Consider the following 20,385-nt stretch of genomic DNA (forward strand, 5'->3'; position numbering starts at 1 on the left):
GTACTTGAGGCTGCCTAGACTCAGGGGAGGCCCAGAATTAGTTTCAGACTTAGCATTGATGGTCGCCATAGCGACGAATCACACTCAGGTGGCTACAAACATAGTGCGGTACGTTAAACACTGCACCCACACCAAGGTCATCTGGTTAGCGGAATAGACTGTCAGTTCAAGTGTGGTGGGTGGGCATCTATTAAGGCCGGTGTGGCACTTGAGGAGATATTTGAGCAGTACCTCTCATGGTCAACCTCACCTGATTTTCTTGGCTTTGGCGTTACACTCCATGGGAAATGACTTGACTAACCAATCATAGGGATCATGCTGATGCATTGGTAAGTGTTTATCATGAGACATACATCTCTGTTTGGAACTAACCCTGCCAGGAGAGTAAAGCTGGTAGACATCCAGGCTGTCTTTTCATTATTTATATTGCTTTATGGCATAGACCCGACTATATTTGTGCCAAATTTCAGCTAATTTTCTTATAGAATGTGATTAGAATTGACGGCAATCAGTCACGATCATCTGTATTTATTGGATACAACTTGGCTGTATATGTTGACGAATGTTTTTTTTTATTTCATCAGAACCATCGCTGTCATAATCCATTCGATCTCCATAGACGCATTCATGGCTAAGCAATCGTGCTTTCTGATTTGCATTGCCAACTCTCCTTTGGTTTTCTCTGCGTGTGTGTTCATCTCACTGATGTCGTTGTCAATGATTCTGGTGACAGCGCAATGTTCACCCGAAACCAGTTCAGATGGACTGGCCACGTTGTTTGGGTGCCCAACTCCCCGCCTCACGAAACGGGTCCTTTGCCCCCAGCCAAACGTAGGGGAGCGGGGCAGAAGCGGCGCGACATGGGCAACGTCAGGATCAACCTCAAGAAGTGCCGCAACGACACCACCAACTGGGAGTCCATTGCACAGGGCAGACCCACTCTACGGAAAAAAAAGATCTTCGCCGTGCCGCAGAGGGAAAGCAGCGGCAAGGCAAGGGGAGGCTTACCACCACTGCGATCACATTCCCTTGGCCACACTGCGGCAGAATCTTTGGCTCTCAGATCGGCCTCTTCAGTCATCCGAAGAACCACAAACAGAACCCACCAAGGGAAGAATCTTACTCGACCCCGAGTGATCGCCAATGATGACAGTAACGTTTAAGTGTCATTAATTTTTTAAAAGTACCTGTTGTTTTAAACCGCTAACCCGGCCAAGTGGCTCAGTGGTAGAGTGAGTGGCTTGCAATCGGAACATTGAGAGTTCAAATCCTGGTTAAGGGATTGACTCAGCCCATCATCCGTTCGGGGTTAGTTAAATGAGTACCACTTCGTGGGGGAAGTCAACAGTGGTCGTCCCGTGGAAAGATTCACTCCCGAGACAGGAATATGTAATGTCCATCACTGGCACAGAAATGTGTAACAGGAAATGAGCACTGCCTCAATGCTCACTCGAGCAGGACTTATTTTTGAACCCTCAAGTTGATATTTAATTCACGCTATACGTAAGCGTAGAGCAATCGGTGGAGTGGTGAGCACGTTGCATGGAAGCGTGCCAGTGTTGGTATTGCACTATGAACCCGGAGCCCTCGGTTAAATTCCAGGCCCCGGCTAACATCGGTGGCGATGTCTTCTGGACTGGTCCTGAGCCGTCCCCCCATCCTCCGCTGCCCCCTGCCACTCCATTCTCACCAACCCACATTGACCAGCGTGGTGAAGTATGGTCAAGCAGCCCCCATGAATATCACGGCATGGCGAATCCTTCAACTATGTGTTGACAAGGTGCCGTACATTATTATTATTATTTTGGAATTAACATGCATGTTGCTTGTGGCATATTTGGTCTGATTCTAGTCACTGGTAAAAATAAATTACGTAATAACTGCACTTTTTTTATTTGAAGACTGTTAACCTTGATGCGTCGCTCTTTTATATCAAATAACAGGCAACACATCTTATTTGAATGGAATGTGAAAATGCAATAACGAAAACAAACAAAATAACGGATGCTATAATGCTTATATAATGATGTTTTGTAAGGAAATGCTATTTGCATGGTAATTTAATGACAAAATGAAACAGGTAAGCGGGAATATATCACACAGAGAAGATAGACAAATGATGTATCAATGGGGAAATTATTTTACTACAAAGTAACCCTTATACTTAACGTACTGTCTGTGTTTGGCGTGGAGTTATGTCGTGTGCTACAAACCAGGTGGCTTACGTTTGACTCCCAATCACAGCTAACACCAGAAGCTGTACTTGCTCACTCCTAGGTTGACTCAGCCTTAAAATGAGCACATACCTGGTTATGGGGAGTCAAAGGTGGCTGAGCATCATTGTGTTAGCCACACCACCCGGTTGTGCATGGCAAGGGCCATGTGGACGATTTGGGCGTGCGTACGTGTGCCCATTGGTGTCTGTGCGTATGCAGTGTTTATACGTGACGACTCAGAGTGTATAAGTGACTATGTGTTTATAAGTGACTCAGAGTTTATACGTTACTAGGTGTTTATAAGTGACTGTTTTTACGTGGCTCAGTGTTGCTTACTCACAGAGTCCTCTGCCAATCTGCCTGTCAATTGCTTCCGCTATGCTAAATGATTTTGAGTAATGCAGTGTACCATGGAGTGGGGTTTTTTTATCGTTGACATATAGACGGCTGTTTATGGATATATAATTTGGCACGCAAAATTAGACTTCAGTGGATTCTTTAGGTTGTGTGTGAGGTTGGTTGAACTAAATTTACCTGTGAATATTTCCTTCCGGTTCATGCCATCCACGTGGAACTTTTTCTTAATAAAAAACCGCATAGCATAGCCAAGGTGACAGGCCTGTTAAAGAAAGCCAAGCTAAAGATGTTTGTTTATTTGGCGTTCAGGTGCATAAAGATTAATCATTTGCATAATTACGAAGGTTTTCCAAGTAACATTGGTGCTGTAGGTTGTGCCAGAAATTAATATTGGCTTAATTATCTGCCAGTCCTGCTTCAATAAACGTGTTGTATTGCCATCCAAAACCAAGGATTGATGTATTAAGTCGACTGCATTATATATAGATGAATAAATATGACATCTGTCATAAATATTAAGCATATTTATGTATTGTTTGTGGATGAGGCTGAATTCCAACTGTGAACCCCAAACCCATAGATAACAATTACGATGACAAGACTAGCCATTTTTGTTATTTACACTTTACAAATCCTTCCCATGCTGTGGTTAAGACAGCATTGATGCATCTGCAATTCTGCATGGCATACCATAATATACAGCCTGGTGTCAAAGCCACTGCTGGATGAAGGCCCTCCCCATGCCAACTTTGTCATGGTGGATGTTGCCACTGATTTTAGCCATGTCCAGGTATTGAACTCTGGTAACCAGGTTCATTGCCCAGTGCTCACATTTACTGTCGGACAAGTTCACCCCGTTGCTGAAGTGTGTGTGTGGAAATCATTGGAAAACAAATTCATATTTGCTCAACTCTCGACCGCAATGCATGAGAGCATGACACAATACCATGGTACATACGTTCGCTCCATAGTAATCTATTTTGATTGTCTGACCATTGACGTTGGGAAACACTTCCATGTTAAAACCCAAGGGAAGAGTTTTCAGCCAAAAAAATGAACTCTTTAGCTTCAGCTTTAGGCCAAGAAAGCAAAATATTTAACAAAATGATAATACTCTCAACACGAGTAACATTCAGGCTCTGATTGTAACTGCTTTTGTGTGCACACATTTCGTTTTTTAAAACTATTTCACGACTGCCTATGCGGTAAAAACACAATGTTTCTGCTCAACTTTAGAGTGCCACGCACGGTGGCGATTACCCGATAGGTTTCTACAAAAAAAACAATATCCCCTCTCGAGCGGTAGCAGCACTTCAATGTCTGTAGGAAAACAACTTTGTCACGAATGTGTCTCGAATAATGTCTATAAAGCTGTACTGTATGTAAAAAAATGACTTCAGCTACGCGGTGTGTCGTGGCTTCTTTACATGATACGCCTCAAAACTGTTAACATTAGAATATCCTATTTCTGTTTATAATCCACCTTACGCCTCTCCACCGCCACGACAGTTATGCAGCTCACAATTTTAATGAGATCAGCCCCACATCGCAAAAGCGCTTTGTCTGGCTTGGCTAAACCCTAGCAGCCATTAGGCAGATTTCTCATGCTGAACAATATGTATGACAGTGCGGAAGTTGTAAGGCATGTCATGCAGTAGGGCTGTCCCTCGGCAGGGCTGGGCATTAATGTTTCATTAGCTGTGCTGTCTCCTGCCAGCGAGCACGTGAAGAGATCATGCAGCCCATGCTCTTAGCCAGTATCATCCCAGTCACATTATGCATTCTGCCTCTGCAACCTGCGATTATTTGTCTTTACGACAGAGGACCCCTTTCTCCAGAAGGGCTTTTAAGTGCTTGAGATCAATCGTTATGCGGGCATTTATCTCCGATTGCGACTAATTCTACTTTATTACCTGCACAGGAATAAAGTATAAATTTAATGTAATGGACCTTTGGCGTGGAGTCTCCTCTGTAGAAATAACGTACATCAGAGCTGCATAATGCAGTGTCCCTAAACTATTGACAAACAACTTCATCAAGTCTAAGAGAACGTTTTATTTGCTGACCAGTTTTGATGGTTAAGCCTATAAAAGTTTAAACATGCAACGACAATAAAACATACATTTTCTTCCACGATAAATCAAGATATATAGGAGTGTATGCTTAACGGAATATTTTTTATGACTGCAAAACAACAGCTTTGGCAACGTATAAATAACCAAATATATAAAACTGCACTGTTCGTGAATGCAATACTTTGAAATAATTACTGTACAGTGCATGAGATTGGAAAAATACCATTATAGTTTGGAATGTAGTATCTGGCTATGTCATGTCTCTGCCTGTGCATTAATAATAATAAAAATATGTCCTGCACGTAAGTGCGCATGGGAAGTTCAGAGTTAGCATCAGTGGAGAGTGATATCTGTGCCAGACATCTAGCAGTGAATTGACAAAGGCTATATACATTTTTAATTATAATTTTAAATGTATGACGCGCTAAACATGTAATAGTAGCGATATATGTTGCCGTAGAGAAACATTCTTAATCGATCCATTCGTATGTAATTTTCGTGATATCCTATTAATAAATAATATATATGGTATTTATACACGTACAGGCAATAATATTGTTTACCCGGTAAAGACCCAACAGAGGGTTATGTTTGTATTTTTAAAGACGAGTTCTGCTTGGATGCTTGGCCAGGCTCATTAGGAGTCGTTTAACTTGTGGCAGGAAACTGAAGTGCCAGGAGGGGATCATACGCACACATTTTCAGACATCAGCGACGTATTAGCTGTTCTAGATTTTAAGCTTTCGTGACTGCAAGGATCCATACTCTTTGGTTCTATTCGGTAAAGTCACGTAGATAAAAAATAAAACAACAAAAATCACGACGTTTCGGCCACAACACAAGTGGCCTTCATCAGGTGAAGGGACCGTACTGTCACGAGGACAGCGTTAGCTGTTCTGTTTCCTACAGGACACTTCATTCCTCTGATGGTGGATGACATGAGAGTTTTACACCATCCACCCAACCTGGCATGAAGGTGCTGGATTTCAGGCATGTGCCACCACAACTGACAAAATATATAAAGTATAGTACAGTATATCATTAACCCAACAGTATACTTTTGTCCGCCACAATTATTCGAAAAACATGTCACGCCTGGCGGAGTACATTTTCTGTGCACCTCTTTCTAGACATCTGGCCGGCGTGGAAGATTAGGCCAAATGCACTCCAGACGGGCTCTAACGGGCAGACTTGGGTTCAGGGGCTATCACCTCTCAAATGTGAAATTGGAGAAACTCTGAAAGGCTAAAACCCAAACCTTTTCTAAAGGCGGTTCACTGGCTCAGATACATCAAGCAGCCACTAATAAACACGCGATGGAGGCCGGTCACAGCTAAGTTTCTCGAGATTTATTCTCAACCTCACCTCCTGAGTTGGTAAGAAAACCACAGGAACAGTGACACAAAGTCTCAGTTTGCTTTCGCCTGAGGCCACGGACCTTGCAAGAGAACATTGGAGCTCACGTGGTCTAGGGGATCGACAGGCAGGGCACCACAGGGGCGTTCTGGAGGTTCTTGTTTCAAAGGGCGTTCTGCCAGAAATGTCATACATAAGCAATTGCAGGGTTGCACCTTTGCCTTGTCAATTATTAACCTGGTTTTTAAGTGCATTCATTTGGTGTAAGACCAGCCACAAATGACTGCGCAAAAATAAATCCATTCTAAATTTTAATGTTTGGCTTCAATTTGGCAAAATTCCAGCTGTGAGAATTGAAACAACGTCAATTTGGTAGCACTTCAATAAACATTTATTTCATGCACCGTGTCTGATAAAGTGCGGTGGCCACTGGCGTGGGATGAAAAAAACAGTCACTCGAAGGGCATCGGAACTATATCCGTGAAATCTTCTTCTGTGAGTCCCGAAGGGGCACTTCGTCTCGTGACTTGACACCAATAACACAAATACACAATGTATATAAACATAATTTAGGGTATAAATAGAAATTGTATAACATTTCAGGTGGCCTTCATTGCTCTTTAAGAAAATATGTGTGTACGATACAACAAAGTAACGTGTTTTGGGTTTCATAGTGTCACGCTATTTAGTTTGACAGTCATTTAGAAGTGTGTCACGTGTCACTCTGTATTCAATGTGTCGGTATCAGCTGTTGCAATGCTTTGGACTTGTTCTCTCTCGTGCTCGTGGTGTCGGGGTCAGCGGTGGCATAGGGTCCTCTGTACTGCGCTTCCATCTGATTGACCTTTTGTTCCAATCCTAAGCTCTGGCACCAGTATATTTTAGTTTTGACAAATATGATTGGTAAAGGTTATTTTGGGTTATATCACGTAAATGTCAATGTGTCGTTAACCCACCACCACCCGACACAGCCAATTAGTGAGGTTTGTCACGTACATAAAAGTGCCAATTAGCTGCTACTTCAGCACACCGGTGTGTTGGTGTTTAAACCAACGACATTGATCAATTTGAGTACGACGTTGCGCTGGTGATTACAACCAGCTACATAAGGGCGATTTACCAGAATTGTGCTTGGCCCTACTTTTAGTAGCAGACCCTCCTGTTTACAATGCAAGGCCATCATCCAATTCATGTTCGCCTGGAATTAACATTTGCTCCTCCACTTTAAGTAAATGAGACAGCTGCTCCGTGGTTCAGTTGTTCCTCACTTTGCTGCAGATAGATGACTTTTAAATAGATGGTCACAGCCACTTATACCTCCTCGTTATGCATACGTACTCAACGTTCTGAGCAGGAACCCGTGAAAAAAAACATGCTGAGATACTTTGAAGCATTCCTTGGTAATGAGGTAAAGTATTGCGTTTTCTTGTAATACATTTCTAATCCCACATTTGCTCTCCGATGTGTTTCAGGTTGTTCAGCGTGTTGTTCGGCATGAGGCTCAATGCCTCGCTCCACTTGGTGGGAATTTGATGGGTTATTAGATTCACATTACTCTCAGAAACTACTGGGTGTTTTAGTAATTAACATTAATTTCTAGTGAACTAACACATACGGATTCGCATCCATATGCACTCTTAAGGAATAACAGAGGGAGAATTAGGTAACGCTCACATTTTATTCCGATACGTGCGTTGTTTAAACAGTGTGTGTTGAAACAAGTTGCCAAATTACCCATGCAATAGTTATTGGTAATATAAACAGAATGGGACTATCACATAGGCAACACGATCTGCAGACATTTCCATATGACTGTGCTTGTCATTTTATTGCTGTGCGATCTTTTTTTATATACGGTATTTTTTTGTCTTTTCCCCACAAATGTACTGCAATTGTGCCCTCGGAGTCGTGTCTTGAGACAAATCACGTGTTCCGGCAATTACACAAAGCAGTGCACCACGTGTGTCAGAAAATACCCAGTGGAAGAGATTGTTCGCGTAGCTTCTAAAAAAAATACTTCCAACGACCACTTCATACTTTACAAGTAGCACTTCCCCATACACTCTGGTTTTTAGATTGTTTACCGTATAACGGTAAAAGTTTTTGTTAATTTTCAGAAACACTCGGGCTTCAAAACCATTTGTTTTTATTTGTTATCTGCAGCCAGTGGTAGAATGGGCTGACGACCACCAAAATCATTGCGTTTGAGAGCTCAGTTTAATCACGAGCAGCTGCCTGGATTCAAACCCAGGATCTTACGGTGCCACCTCTGTGTTCTGACCTCCGAGCCACCCAACCACCCTCACTCATGCACTGTTTGAAGACCACGCCTTTCATTGTACTCTAATGGACCTGATTCGTTAATGAGCATGCTTGGTCGTTGCAAATACATTCCATTCAGGATTGGGGTGAGTCAACATGATGGTGTTATATACACTCGCACACAATACACACCGAATTATAGATTTTAAAAAAAATTACATTAAGGATGCAGGTAATTTTCCAGGATGGTTTTACATATTTAATCATTCGCAAATAATATAAGTGTGTTATCCATTTGAAGACTATAGTATGGACTGGTGGCTTTGGCACTTGCCAATGCCTTTAGAGATTGCTATCCCACCTCATGAATAATACATCTGTAGTAATAACCAGGGTGGCCTGCTGGAATCGAACCATGAACCTCTGCCACAAGTGGCGACTGCTCGACTGCTGGGCCATGTCGCAGTACCCTGGTACACTTCACAGTGCCGTTGTGCTCCATTCATCATAAAAAAATAAGCAACATCAAATGCAACATTCGCAGTAAAGATTACAGATCTGAATCATTAAATTAACGCCACTGGTCCAGTTCACGAAAATGTAAATTTTTAATATAACCAAAACAGTAAACGTACTTCATTGTATACCCATTAGGGTAAGAGGTCCCTGTGCTTAGATTTGAGTACAGTACTTTATTGGCTATAATGTCATGAGACAGTTGATTGGCGTCGAGATGAATGAATAAATGCATTGTATTTTCTTTGGTTCTTTCGGTAAAGTCACGTAGAATGAGAATAAAATAATAAATTGATAAAATAAAATAACACAATAAAATTCTCACGACGTTTCGGCCACAACACAAGCAGCCTTCATCAGGTGAAGGGACGAGACTGTCTGGAGGACAGCGCTGAGCTTATGTAGCTGTTTTCCAGAAGTGACCTGGCCACATATGATAGCTCAACGAAGTGGCTAATCACGTGGAATTGTATAGCAGCCAAATACTCTAAACGCACATTGATTCTCCAGACAGTCTCGTCCCTTCACCTGATGAAGGCTGCTTGTGTTGTGGCCGAAACGTCGTGAGAATTTTATTGTGTTATTTTATTTTATCAATTTATTATTTTATTCTCATTCTACGTGACTTTACCGAAAGAACCAAAGAAGATGAATCCTTGCAGTCACGAAAGCTTTAAATCGAAATTCATTGTATTTGCCAAGCCATGTAGACAAAGGCTGCTCTTGCGATTCATTCTCTTGCAATGTCATGGCGACAGGATGCCTAGCGAAATTTATAAACCAAGCAAAAAAAAAGTGTAGAATTGTTATTATTCATTACTCAGCCATGTGACACCGTGATTAAAGTTCTTTGATTTGTAATTGTAACGGTTGTGAGTAAAAACTGATAATCGGAAGTAGACTTTGATGTATCTGGAGTTGCGTAAAGTTTACCTTGGGTGTCCCATGGATAAACTAGCCCCTTATGGTCGGCACTTTCAATTTCCACCACTCACTGAATGTGACCATTCCATTGCTCATTTAGCTGGGGGGATTCTTTAATTGATACATTTATATTCATGCCATCTTCATCGCGCAAGGCTGTTATAAAGGCGCTGTGTGTCAAGCACAAATATAGTCTGCAATACCTTAACATTATGGGGCAATGGTGGATTAACCCAAATGGGTAATTTGCAAGCAATATTGCAAATGTAGGCCACGATGTCAGCACACACGCAAACCCACACTTTCTAGAATAACGTAATGGGATTTTTTAGCTCTACTCTGAAGCACGTGGCTTCATATTTTTTGGTGAACACACTCGTGGGATTAACCGTGGCGGTGGCTGGGCTCGAACCGCGGACTGCCTGCAACAAGCGGCAAAATGCGCCGCCGCACGGCCACGTGGAGTGCCGTGACTTTTAACCGCATGGTTGTGAGGGCACCACGGTGGCTGGGAGATGTTAAGTACCTCACCTGGTATACAGGAGGTCGTGAGTTCGACTCCGACCTTGACGCCTACTGCTGTATATTTTGGAGTTTGCATGTCTCTCTCCCAATGGATGAGGACGCTGCCACTGGGCAGTTGGAGGCAGTCGCCCTCCAGCAACGACGGAGGGCTCACAACAACGAGCGGAGCACCGGGCGGATAAAATACAGCAAGTTGGCACAGTAGGGGGTACAGCTGGTGCATCTACCGGTCATCTCAGTCAGCCAACCCATGGCACCTTGGTCTGTCCTGAGACCTGTCCACGAGCCTTCAACATTTCACTTGACCTCAAAGTGCACCTGGCCTGGCACAGGCGTCGTGGTGGCGTCACTTAGTGGCCAATGGCGGGTATTGATAATGGTGGCGCGGATTTTTCTCCGGTTCCTCCGGTTTTTTTCCTTCCACATTTAGAATCAACGTGCGTTTAGAGTATTTGGCTGCTATACAATTCCACGTGATTAGCCACTTCGTTGAGCTATCATATGTGGCCAGGTCACTTCTGGAAAACAGCTACATAAGATCAATGGGCATTACCTGGTAAAAAAAAAAATAGGTGTAGATTAGACTGCAGTAAGGCAGCTGACATTGAGCTGAGCCACCTGCCCGGAGTGAGGCCCTTTACACAGCGGCAGCGATGTCAAGGAGTGTCTCGTGGCTTCTCCAATTGGACGTGAAATGGTTGTAATTGGAATCAATTGCGTCGCCTGCGCTGCGATGAGAAAAAAAAAGTGCGTTCGTTTTCATGCATTGCCCATTCACTTTCGTCGAGGCTCGGGCACAGCTGTCAATTATCAAGCGCCAGGTCTACGAGCGGAGCGGCAAATTCAATCGCTTCGCGGGGAGGAGGAGGGAGAGGGTTTGTCCTGGCTGGCAGCAATCTCGTCTAACCCAAGCGGCCTTTTTTCTAATATAACGCCTTCCCATTTCAATGTGGCCACAAGCCAAGGATATTGCCCGATCAGCAGGGAATTGATAGTGTCCCCTCAAATTAAACAGGCAGCCCCTTTGAGTGGCCCCTGTTTAATAAGCCCTTAATATGCAATTGCGCCGATGTGAATTGTCCTTAAGAGTACATCGCTCATTAGAACGATGGCGAGTGTAATGTGAAGCTTTACGCTTGCTCCTCCAGATGCAATAACCATTTGTATCCTTGACTCTGAGGAAAAATAATGCCATTAAGTTGATATCTTTTGTGGTAAGTTTTTTCATCAGAAAGAAATTGTCCTATTGGGAAGCAGTGGTGCAGTGATTAGAGCACTGCACTCTGAACCCGGCGATACAAGTTCTGTTCCACGCCACTGCTAACGTCAGTGGCGATTGATGTCTAAACCAATCCTGTGTAGTTCCCTTCCCCAACTCGAACTCTCCAGCAGAGAGAAGTATGATAACACATTGTCCATGACGAACATACTGGGTTGCCACCTGCCCTGTTTTTTCCAGGATCTTCCTATTTTTCTTTATGTAGCTATCCTGGGAAAATCTGTCAGTATTCTCAGAACACTAAAAGTCTCGGATATTTTTCATCACTTGTGTAACATTCTCGTCTCCCCTTCACACGTCCCAGTTTTTTTTTGTTCCACTTCAAAGATGAAGTCCTGCATGGGCAGGCCTTCATCAGCAGTGTATTGACAAAGCGGCTGTAAATTATACGCACGTTGATGTATCCATTAAATTACCCTGTGTCATTGTTTTTGAATGGCCAGATGGGCTGGTGCTGATGTTGGCTAATTTGTTCCACGGCTTCTTGACACTTATGCCTCTCACTGCGCTTTTAATACAGAGCAGCTGAGCAGTCACAGCGTGGCCCCATTCGTTATGAGAGGGAAGACTGGGGAATTAGGCCATTGCTCAGACCTAACCTTTTCGCCCAGTGAACAACCCCCAAGACAGTAAATGAAGTACAAGATGCAGGGCTTAGCTTGGCAATACATATGGTTCGGACAAAGATCCGTGAAATTGACTTTTATTGCTAAGACGACCTGGTTCTTAAAAAAAACACTGTAGTAATAAGCTGACTGGCCGATGCTGTGGTAAGCGTGCCTGACTGTCATTCTGAAGGTTACAGAGTTATAGCCTGCTCTGGGGTTATCATCCTTCTGATGATTACATAATACATGCATCCCTCGAAATACGGAACAGCTACGTTCCTACTAATAGGGTTCGAATATCGAACCCTATCTTCACGTTGGCATTTTATAATGAGAGATGCATTCCTATGGAAAAAAAACAGACCAAAGATTGAGTAAAATCTCACTTAAGAATACATCAAACCTTGTTTTAAGCACATATTTTACTGGAATCGATGGAGCAGTATGAAATGCACAGTGGGATAACATTTCCACCCCCTCCCACCATCCCAAAAAAATCTGTAATTGCGAATTGAATGTTAAACGTGAAATTCATTATCTAACTTAAAAGTTACGTGAGAGAGAAATTATGTATATTGAGTTGCTGTATAAGGAGTGATGACTATCATATCACATTTATAGGCATGGTTGTCCCATGTCTATGGTTGTTCCATGTCTGGACTGGCTCTCATGTAGGAATGTGAAATATCCACCATTGGCTCAGTGTTTTAAACAATAGATGAGAACTGTCAAATGTTTATTTTATTTGAATGCCACTCTATTTTGTTTTTACTTGGTATTATCCATATTTAGAATAGCCCAGTAGATGAGTATGAGTATGGGGAACGTCATATTTGTACTACAGTACTTGCCATGAGAGTTGGACTATTCGATTTATTAAGTACTGTAATCGATTACTCTATGGTTTATTTGTTCGATTGCTCGACTAATCCCCAGATAATAGTTGGGGAAAAAAAGTATTGCCCGTCTTCGTCAGAAATCTGCCACTGGACGAGAGGTTGACGTTGGACCTTGACCAATCGACCACGAAACGAACGTAATCGTTTTCAGCGTTTCAGTCGATGACTCGGCTCAAATCGGCCCCTACCCATCGTCTAACCGTACGCTTGTTGTTGTTTTTTTGTTATCTCGCTCGTTTCGCGTGCGTGCGTGCGTGTGTGCGCGCGAACGCCGGGAACGCGGGAGCAGATCCCGCAGATCAGCTACGCGTCGGCGTCGCCGGAGCTGAGCGACTCGACGCGCTACGACTTCTTCTCGCGCGTCGTGCCGGCCGACACGGCCCAGGCGCGGGCGCTGCTCGACGTGGCCCGCTCCCTGCGCTGGAGCTTCGTCTCGACCCTCGCCTCCGAGGGCAGCTACGGCGAGAGCTCCGCTGAAGCCTTCGTCCAAGCCGCCAAGGAGAACGGTACGCTCGCCGCCGCCCGACGCTCGCCGCCGCCCGGCGCTCGCCGCAGCAGCCCGACGCTCGCCGCCGCCCGACGCTCGCCGCCGCCCGACGCTCGCCGCCGCCCGGCGCTCGCCGCCGCCCGACGCTCGCCGCAGCAGCCCGACGCTCGCCGCCACCTGATGCTTGCGCTGCCGCCACCTTTGTTTGTCCGTTGTGGCAACCTCGAGCCCATGGTGGCGAGGCGTTAACTCCCTCGCCTGCCATAAGAGAGCTTGTCGGGTTATATCGCGTACATATAAATGTGCCGTTAAACCCGCCACCGCCCGACAAAGCCAATTGGTGAGGTTTGTCACCTGAACCAAATGTGTCAATCCGTTACTAGTTCAGCACACCGCTGTGTTGGAGTGTAAACCCATAACGTTTGCAATTTGTGTACGACGTTTCGCCAGTAATTACAGCTACCTCATCAAGTGGACAGCCGGAGATGTGGAGAAATCCTCCTCCCTCGCCTGGATTGCAGGAGGTCGAGGGTTCAATCCCGGCTCTCAAGTTTGTATATTTGGAGTTCGTGTGTTCTCCGTGTGGTTGCGTGGATTTTTATCTGGGTCCTCCGGGTTTTACCTCCATTGTCAATGAAATGAGAAAGTCAACAATCACTCTCTTATAGATGCACTTTTCCCCTAAAATATGCAGGTGGAATTCCAACCACAAGCTCAGGGCTACAAGTAGGAGGATGAGAACCATTCCATTGAGTTGGACTTAATAACGAACTTTAGTCAAATGTAAGTGTGTCAATCTAGCTATTGATAATTGATCAAGCTAGTCACAGGTTAAATACACCCACAGGCCAAAGCGACGAGGTTAACCTGCTCTGGTTGTTTTTTTTTTTGGTCTCCAAATGAGCCTCAGCTGATTGTATAGCCACACGTTATTTCCATATATGATCAGTGTGCGCCTGCTGTGTTTACATAATTTAATCACTCTGCTGTGTCTATCAAGAGGGTTAAAGTTGAGCCGTGCATCTGCTCTTCCCGTGCATTTTTGTCCTTCCCTTGAGTGAATGAAACAATTAATTCATTAATTCCATAATCAACCATATCCTTGTAATTACATGCTTCCCACCCAGTCCACATGATGATGGGACTGTAGATGATAATGATATTGATGTCACACAGAATGTTGCATGCTACGGATGAGTTACAGATAAAACAAAAAATGGATATCGTATATTTGAATTTGTAGGCTACATTTTGGATTCATAAACGTTAAAAAAGCTTTCATTGCTTATGCATTAGTTTAATTAATTTCAAGACTTTAATAACAAACATTAACAAATTGATATTTTTCATGTAAGATGCCATCAGTAAAAAAAATGTAAGTTTCGTGCAAAACATTTTTGATAATTAAAAAATGAAACTATATATATTTTTACCAGGTAAAAACCATTGAGCTATGTAGCTCTTTTTTTCAGAAGTGACCTCACCATTAATGATAGCTCAACCAAGTGGTTTATCACGTGGAAATTTATAGCAAGCAAATACACACGTTTCTAAACTTATTACAAAATGACATCACATATCGTAAAAACTACATAATGTGACGGCACTCTTTGTGGACAACCACAGCAGTGATGCCATGGAAGTGACATAACCTCCTCTTGTGGATCAACCTTAAACTATTTTATCCGGATTATCCACAATTCCGTATCTAGGCGCGAATTTCCAAGTGTAATGTTACTCTGAAATACAAAAATACATTCCTCCTTCGTGCATATGTTTTTTGTTCTTAATTCCATTGAGAAAACTACCCCATATAAAGACAAATGTATGAAATCTAGCAGAGTTATGGAAATTTGGTGCCCAAAGTAATTCGTTCATTTTAATCTCGTTCTGCGTGTCATAAATGCTGATAAATTACTCTTGCAGGTAATGGCACGTCACATTTAAGCCCGCTGTTACAACACCTCCACAATTCTTTGCGAGGATTAAATAATCACTCAGCCTTATATTGTCTTCATTTATACATATTTATACTCTTTGGTTCTTTCGGCAAAGTCACGTAGGTATAAAATAAAATAAATCATGACGTTTCGATCGCAACATAAGCGGTCGTCCTCAGGTGGAAAAAAAATATAATCCAGCAGTAGAACTGCTGAACGAAAGAACCAAAGAGTATGGATTTCTGCAGTCATGAAAGCTTCAAATCAAGATTATACATATTTAGTTTGTTTAATTTTCGATTTAAAGCTTTCGTGACTGCAGGGATTCATATTCTTAGTTCTTTCGGTAAAGTCACGTTGAAGGGAAACAATAAATTAATAAAATATATATAAAAAAACAATTCTCACGACGTTTCGACCATAAAACAAACGGTCATCATCGTTGGTTTTCACACCTGATGATGACCGTTTGTGTTATGGTCGAAACGTCGTGAGAATTTTTATTGTTTTATATATATTTTATTAATTTATTGTTTCCCTTCAACGTGACTTTACCGAAAGAACTAATAATAAGATTATACATATTTAGTTTGTTTAATTTTTGATTTAAAGCTTTCGTGACTGCAGGGATTCATCTTCGGGGTTCTTTCGGTAAAGTCACGTAGAATGGAGCTAAAATAATAAAAGTATTATTTTATCTCCATTATTTTTTTTATTATTTTATCTCCATTCTACGTGACTTTACCGAAAGAACCCAGAAGATGATAGTTTGTTTAATATACAGCATAACATGTTGGTGGGAGTGGTGGCTAATCGGTCACCACACCGCTGCTATGAACCTGGCAGACTGAATTAATTTCTCGGTCATTGTTAACATCAGAGGAGAGTGATATCTGAACAAGTTCTACCCTCCCTACACCAACCTGCCACAGACCAGCATGGTGAAGTGTGGTCAAACAACCCCTTGCATAGCATATGGAGGCCTTCAGCAGTGGATTGGCAAATGGTTGTACATTACGATTATCATTGACATGTTTTAATGATCATGGGTGATTATTCATGTCTTTGTGAGGGTGTGAACGTGTAAATAATATTTACCCTAATCTTACAGCCAGTCTTCCAGAGCTATTTAGAATCACAACCACCCTACGGTGTTCAAAATGCTGCTGCTATTCTTGTTCGGAAAAAAAACGTAGAATCTGTCAACGCATTGTAAACCAGGTCACATGTGCAGCAATCGAGCATTATAGCATTGCTTTGGCTGCAGAGCCCCACTTAATTTACCAAACTATTAAATGATACACTTTACAAAGTGTTAATTATGCTCAGTCTCAATTAATAACACTTTTAATGAGACTATAATGTTGCAGTATCTAGTTAATTACACTGATAATTACCATTAGATGTTGGAAATAACCCTATATGGTAATTCGTATAGTGCAAAAAAGCTAAATATGCTCATTATTAATATTTCAAGAATGTATTCCACAGCTGATGTAAAATGTCAACATGCGCATGCACAGCAGAGACTTATTTGGTCCACAGTTCGTCGTGTTTCCGGGTGTCCCTGTGGATACTTATTAATACGCTCTGCCAATGAAGTCTGACGTGTGTTTTGCCCTTGATCAAGTCACCTGGAATGTGCCTGATCTTGTCAGATATCGGAAGCTAAACAGTTTTGAGCCTAGATCCTGCTTGGGTGGGTTTTCGCCACACACACACACCTTATCAAAGCACTTTGTGAGGCTACGTGGTGGGCAGGAGAGGGCATTGGAGCACAATCCATGGTTGTATTGTACATCTATGCTCCACGCCACAGCAACCTACACTGACCAGTATGGTGAAGTATGGTCAAATAAACCCCACCACCCGCATGGCATGGGGAGGCTCTCATCCAGTACTAGACTGAGAGAAAAAAAAGGCCTGTACATGCATGACATGTACATACTATAATAATACATTTATGTTACGGGCCTCCTCTAAGTTTACTCAGCCTAAAGTGACCACTTGACTCTATGTTGTCAGCATCGGCAGTGCTGGCCAGCCCAGCCTCACGCGCTCCACGCCAGTCTTAATAATTGCTCAACCTACAGCGCTTCCTAACTCTGTCACGCTAAACAGGGAGCCCGTCTCTTGGCATGCGTGTAAGATATATTAGCATATGCTTACATGTGTGTGTGTGTCTTACAGGTAACGACAGGCAGTAAATGTACTTCTTTAGAACAAGACACAATTTAGTGTGATACACTTAGAAGCCAGTGGCCCGCTACAGATTTAATATCACCCCTTCACACTGCTCCGCCAACACTGCCAGAGTGCATACGCGTGCAAATCACACACTGATTGCCGTGCGATACCCTCAAATTCCACTCCACCAGGTACACGGGGCAGTTCTCCTTCGCTGCAAACTCCAAAATCGGATTCGGTTTCCCATGCACCGCTGCGTCCGCGGGCCTTAAATCTGCATGGTTACGCAGGAGGCCACTTCCTCGGGATTTAATCATTCCGCTGGAATGCCATTGTTTATAACGGCCACCGACGACTCTGATCATTAGATCCCGGCTGTTTAACGGCGTGACCTCGCGATTGAGGCGCTCGCACGCGGGCTCGTTTTTGGGTCCCTCTGGGGAAGATTTGCGGCCGCGCGCGTAATTGCAAGTCGTAAGCAGACGAGGATTTACGAAAGTCGGATTACGTTTAGCGACAGCGGCGACGTTGCCCGTCGGTTATTGCGTCGCGCGAGCCACGGCAAGTGTGCGGGACGCGAGAGAAGGCGACGTTAAATATTTGATGCGATGGCAGGGAGTTGCTCGGCGGAGGCGGCAGCGGCCCCTTCGTTTGAGCCCTGCCGGTTCGTAGCCCAATTAAGAAGCCCCCTGGCATTGTGCGATGGCCACAGTGTGTGTGTGTGCGCGCGCGCGCACCCTGTTCTTCAGTTGGTGCAGTGAGCTCGTTATTTAACCTGAGCGAAGACGTTCAGGTTGAGGAGACGTTCAGGTTCCGACGGCAATGTCGGCGATTGAACAGCGGCGGTGGCGCTGCCAAACTGAGCCACCCGCTTCCTTGCCGTGATCTCGAGCATGGGACGAAGCTTCCATTGTGTGAGCAGGCACAATGGGGCTTAACGCGCACAAATCAGAGGATTCAACACGGACTGTGTTAGACGGAGGCCAAAGTGTCAGGCAAGGTACTTCCCGAAATGAACTTTCTTAGGAAAAGACCTTTGTCCAAAATGTTGGTGTATTTTATATGTTTCTCCATTGTAAAGCATCGTTAAGGTTGATGGTGGTGAATTATTCATCTTAATTTCATTTGTGCTTCTATACCTATGGGAACTTGTTTGCCAGTATCAAAAAAACTATTCTCATGATGCCAATACATTACCTTAACGTATGTTATCCTTGTTTATGAGTGCTTAACGCGTATGCCGCATTTGAAAGCGTCCACTGCTGTTAACACACCTGCATTATTAACCCCTACAACAAGTGACAAATCCGCGAGCACTCGGCCACGTCACTGCAACTGTAGTTGTTGCAACTGTAGTTGCGGTGCAACTGAAGTTGCGTTGCAACTGTAGTTGTTGCAACTGTAGTTGTTGCAACTGTAGTTGTTGCAACTGTAGTTGTTGCAACTGTAGTTGTTGCAACTGTAGTTGTTGCAACTGTAGTTGTTGCAACTGTAGTTGCGGTGCAACTGTAGTTGTTGCAACTGTAGTTGTTGCAACTGTAGTTGTTGCAACTGTAGTTGTTGCAACTGTAGTTGCGGTGCAACTGTAGTTGCGGTGCAACTGTAGTTGTTGCAACTGTAGTTGTTGCAACTGTAGTTGTTGCAACTGTAGTTGTTGCAACTGTAGTTGTTGCAACTGTAGTTGTTGCAACTGTAGTTGTTGCAACTGTAGTTGTTGCAACTGTAGTTGTTGCAACTGTAGTTGTTGCAACTGTAGTTGTTGCAACTGTAGTTGTTGTGCAACTGTAGTTGCGATGCAACTGAAGTTGCTGCCGAGGGATTGGAACTGATGAGCTCATAATTGGATATGGATCATGATTGAATCTGACATGATCAGGTCCCATCAAATTTACACTGTGCAGTGATTCGTGGTTAAGTAATACTTTGAACCAATCTCTGGTCTTATTATCCACATCCCCACACCATATTCTGCTGAAGTTGAAGTACTGTACGTTGTTGCTGCATTCTTATTAAATCACTTGCTTTGAGAACGCACATACCTGATCTGGAGCTTCATGTTTCCTAAAGTCACATGTCAAAGCCCAAATAAGTAAAGAAACAGCTCTCATCATCACCGGAAGTCAAAGATGCCTACGCTGGAGCTCTTTCAAAGCCAGCTTCAGCCTGGTTTTCATTTAATCTCACCGGCACTCAAGCTAATCCCAAAAGTGCCCTCTCATCACTCGTTATGCTATCAACTCCTCCTAGATTCCCTACGCGCATCGTAACAGCGAAGGCTGACTCCGCTCTAATTGCCCGATTCCCACTTATTTTTTGCCTGTTCCCATATGTGTGTATATTGCATGTTTTTAAAACAGTGCTAATCCGAGGAATATCCCGCCCCCCCCCCCACCCCCACTGAAATGTGGAATTTCCACGGAACTAGGTCACGGTGATTAATGCCACCCCATTGCTTGTTTGAGTGGTGAAACACTTTAACTTGACTTGATTCGGGCATACTATCGTTGTTTGATATATTCATTGAGGTGTTAAATAATTCAAAGTAACCTTTCAATCCACAGCTATATGTGATGTTTTTTTTTTACATTGTGGCAGTCGTGAAGGTTTTTGGGCCATACTTCACCATGGTGAGCATGGGGCACACCCCCAGGACCAGTTCAAATATCACGCAGCACCAATGTTAGCTCTAGCGAGGAATTGAACTCAGGTTATTGGGTTTGTAGTTCAACGCACTAATTAATAAGTCCACAGAGT

General features: G+C 43.5%; 1 protein-coding gene across 1 annotated transcript in view; it reads left to right on the plus strand.

The window, feature by feature from the left end:
* The window catches only part of LOC116949408 (metabotropic glutamate receptor 8-like), a 290,056-nt gene that overhangs the window by 26,696 nt on the left and 242,975 nt on the right, over positions 1-20,385 (plus strand). Inside the window, exon 4 of the mRNA XM_032966701.2 lies at positions 13,307-13,523. Coding sequence (XP_032822592.2) covers positions 13,307-13,523 — 217 coding nt within the window. The remainder of the gene's footprint in view (positions 1-13,306; positions 13,524-20,385) is intronic.

Source organism: Petromyzon marinus, chromosome 36 (assembly GCF_048934315.1).
Source record: "Petromyzon marinus isolate PM22_M1 ecotype Great Lakes invasive population chromosome 36, UKy_Petmar_22M1.pri1.0, whole genome shotgun sequence".
NCBI lineage: Eukaryota > Metazoa > Chordata > Hyperoartia > Petromyzontiformes > Petromyzontidae > Petromyzon > Petromyzon marinus.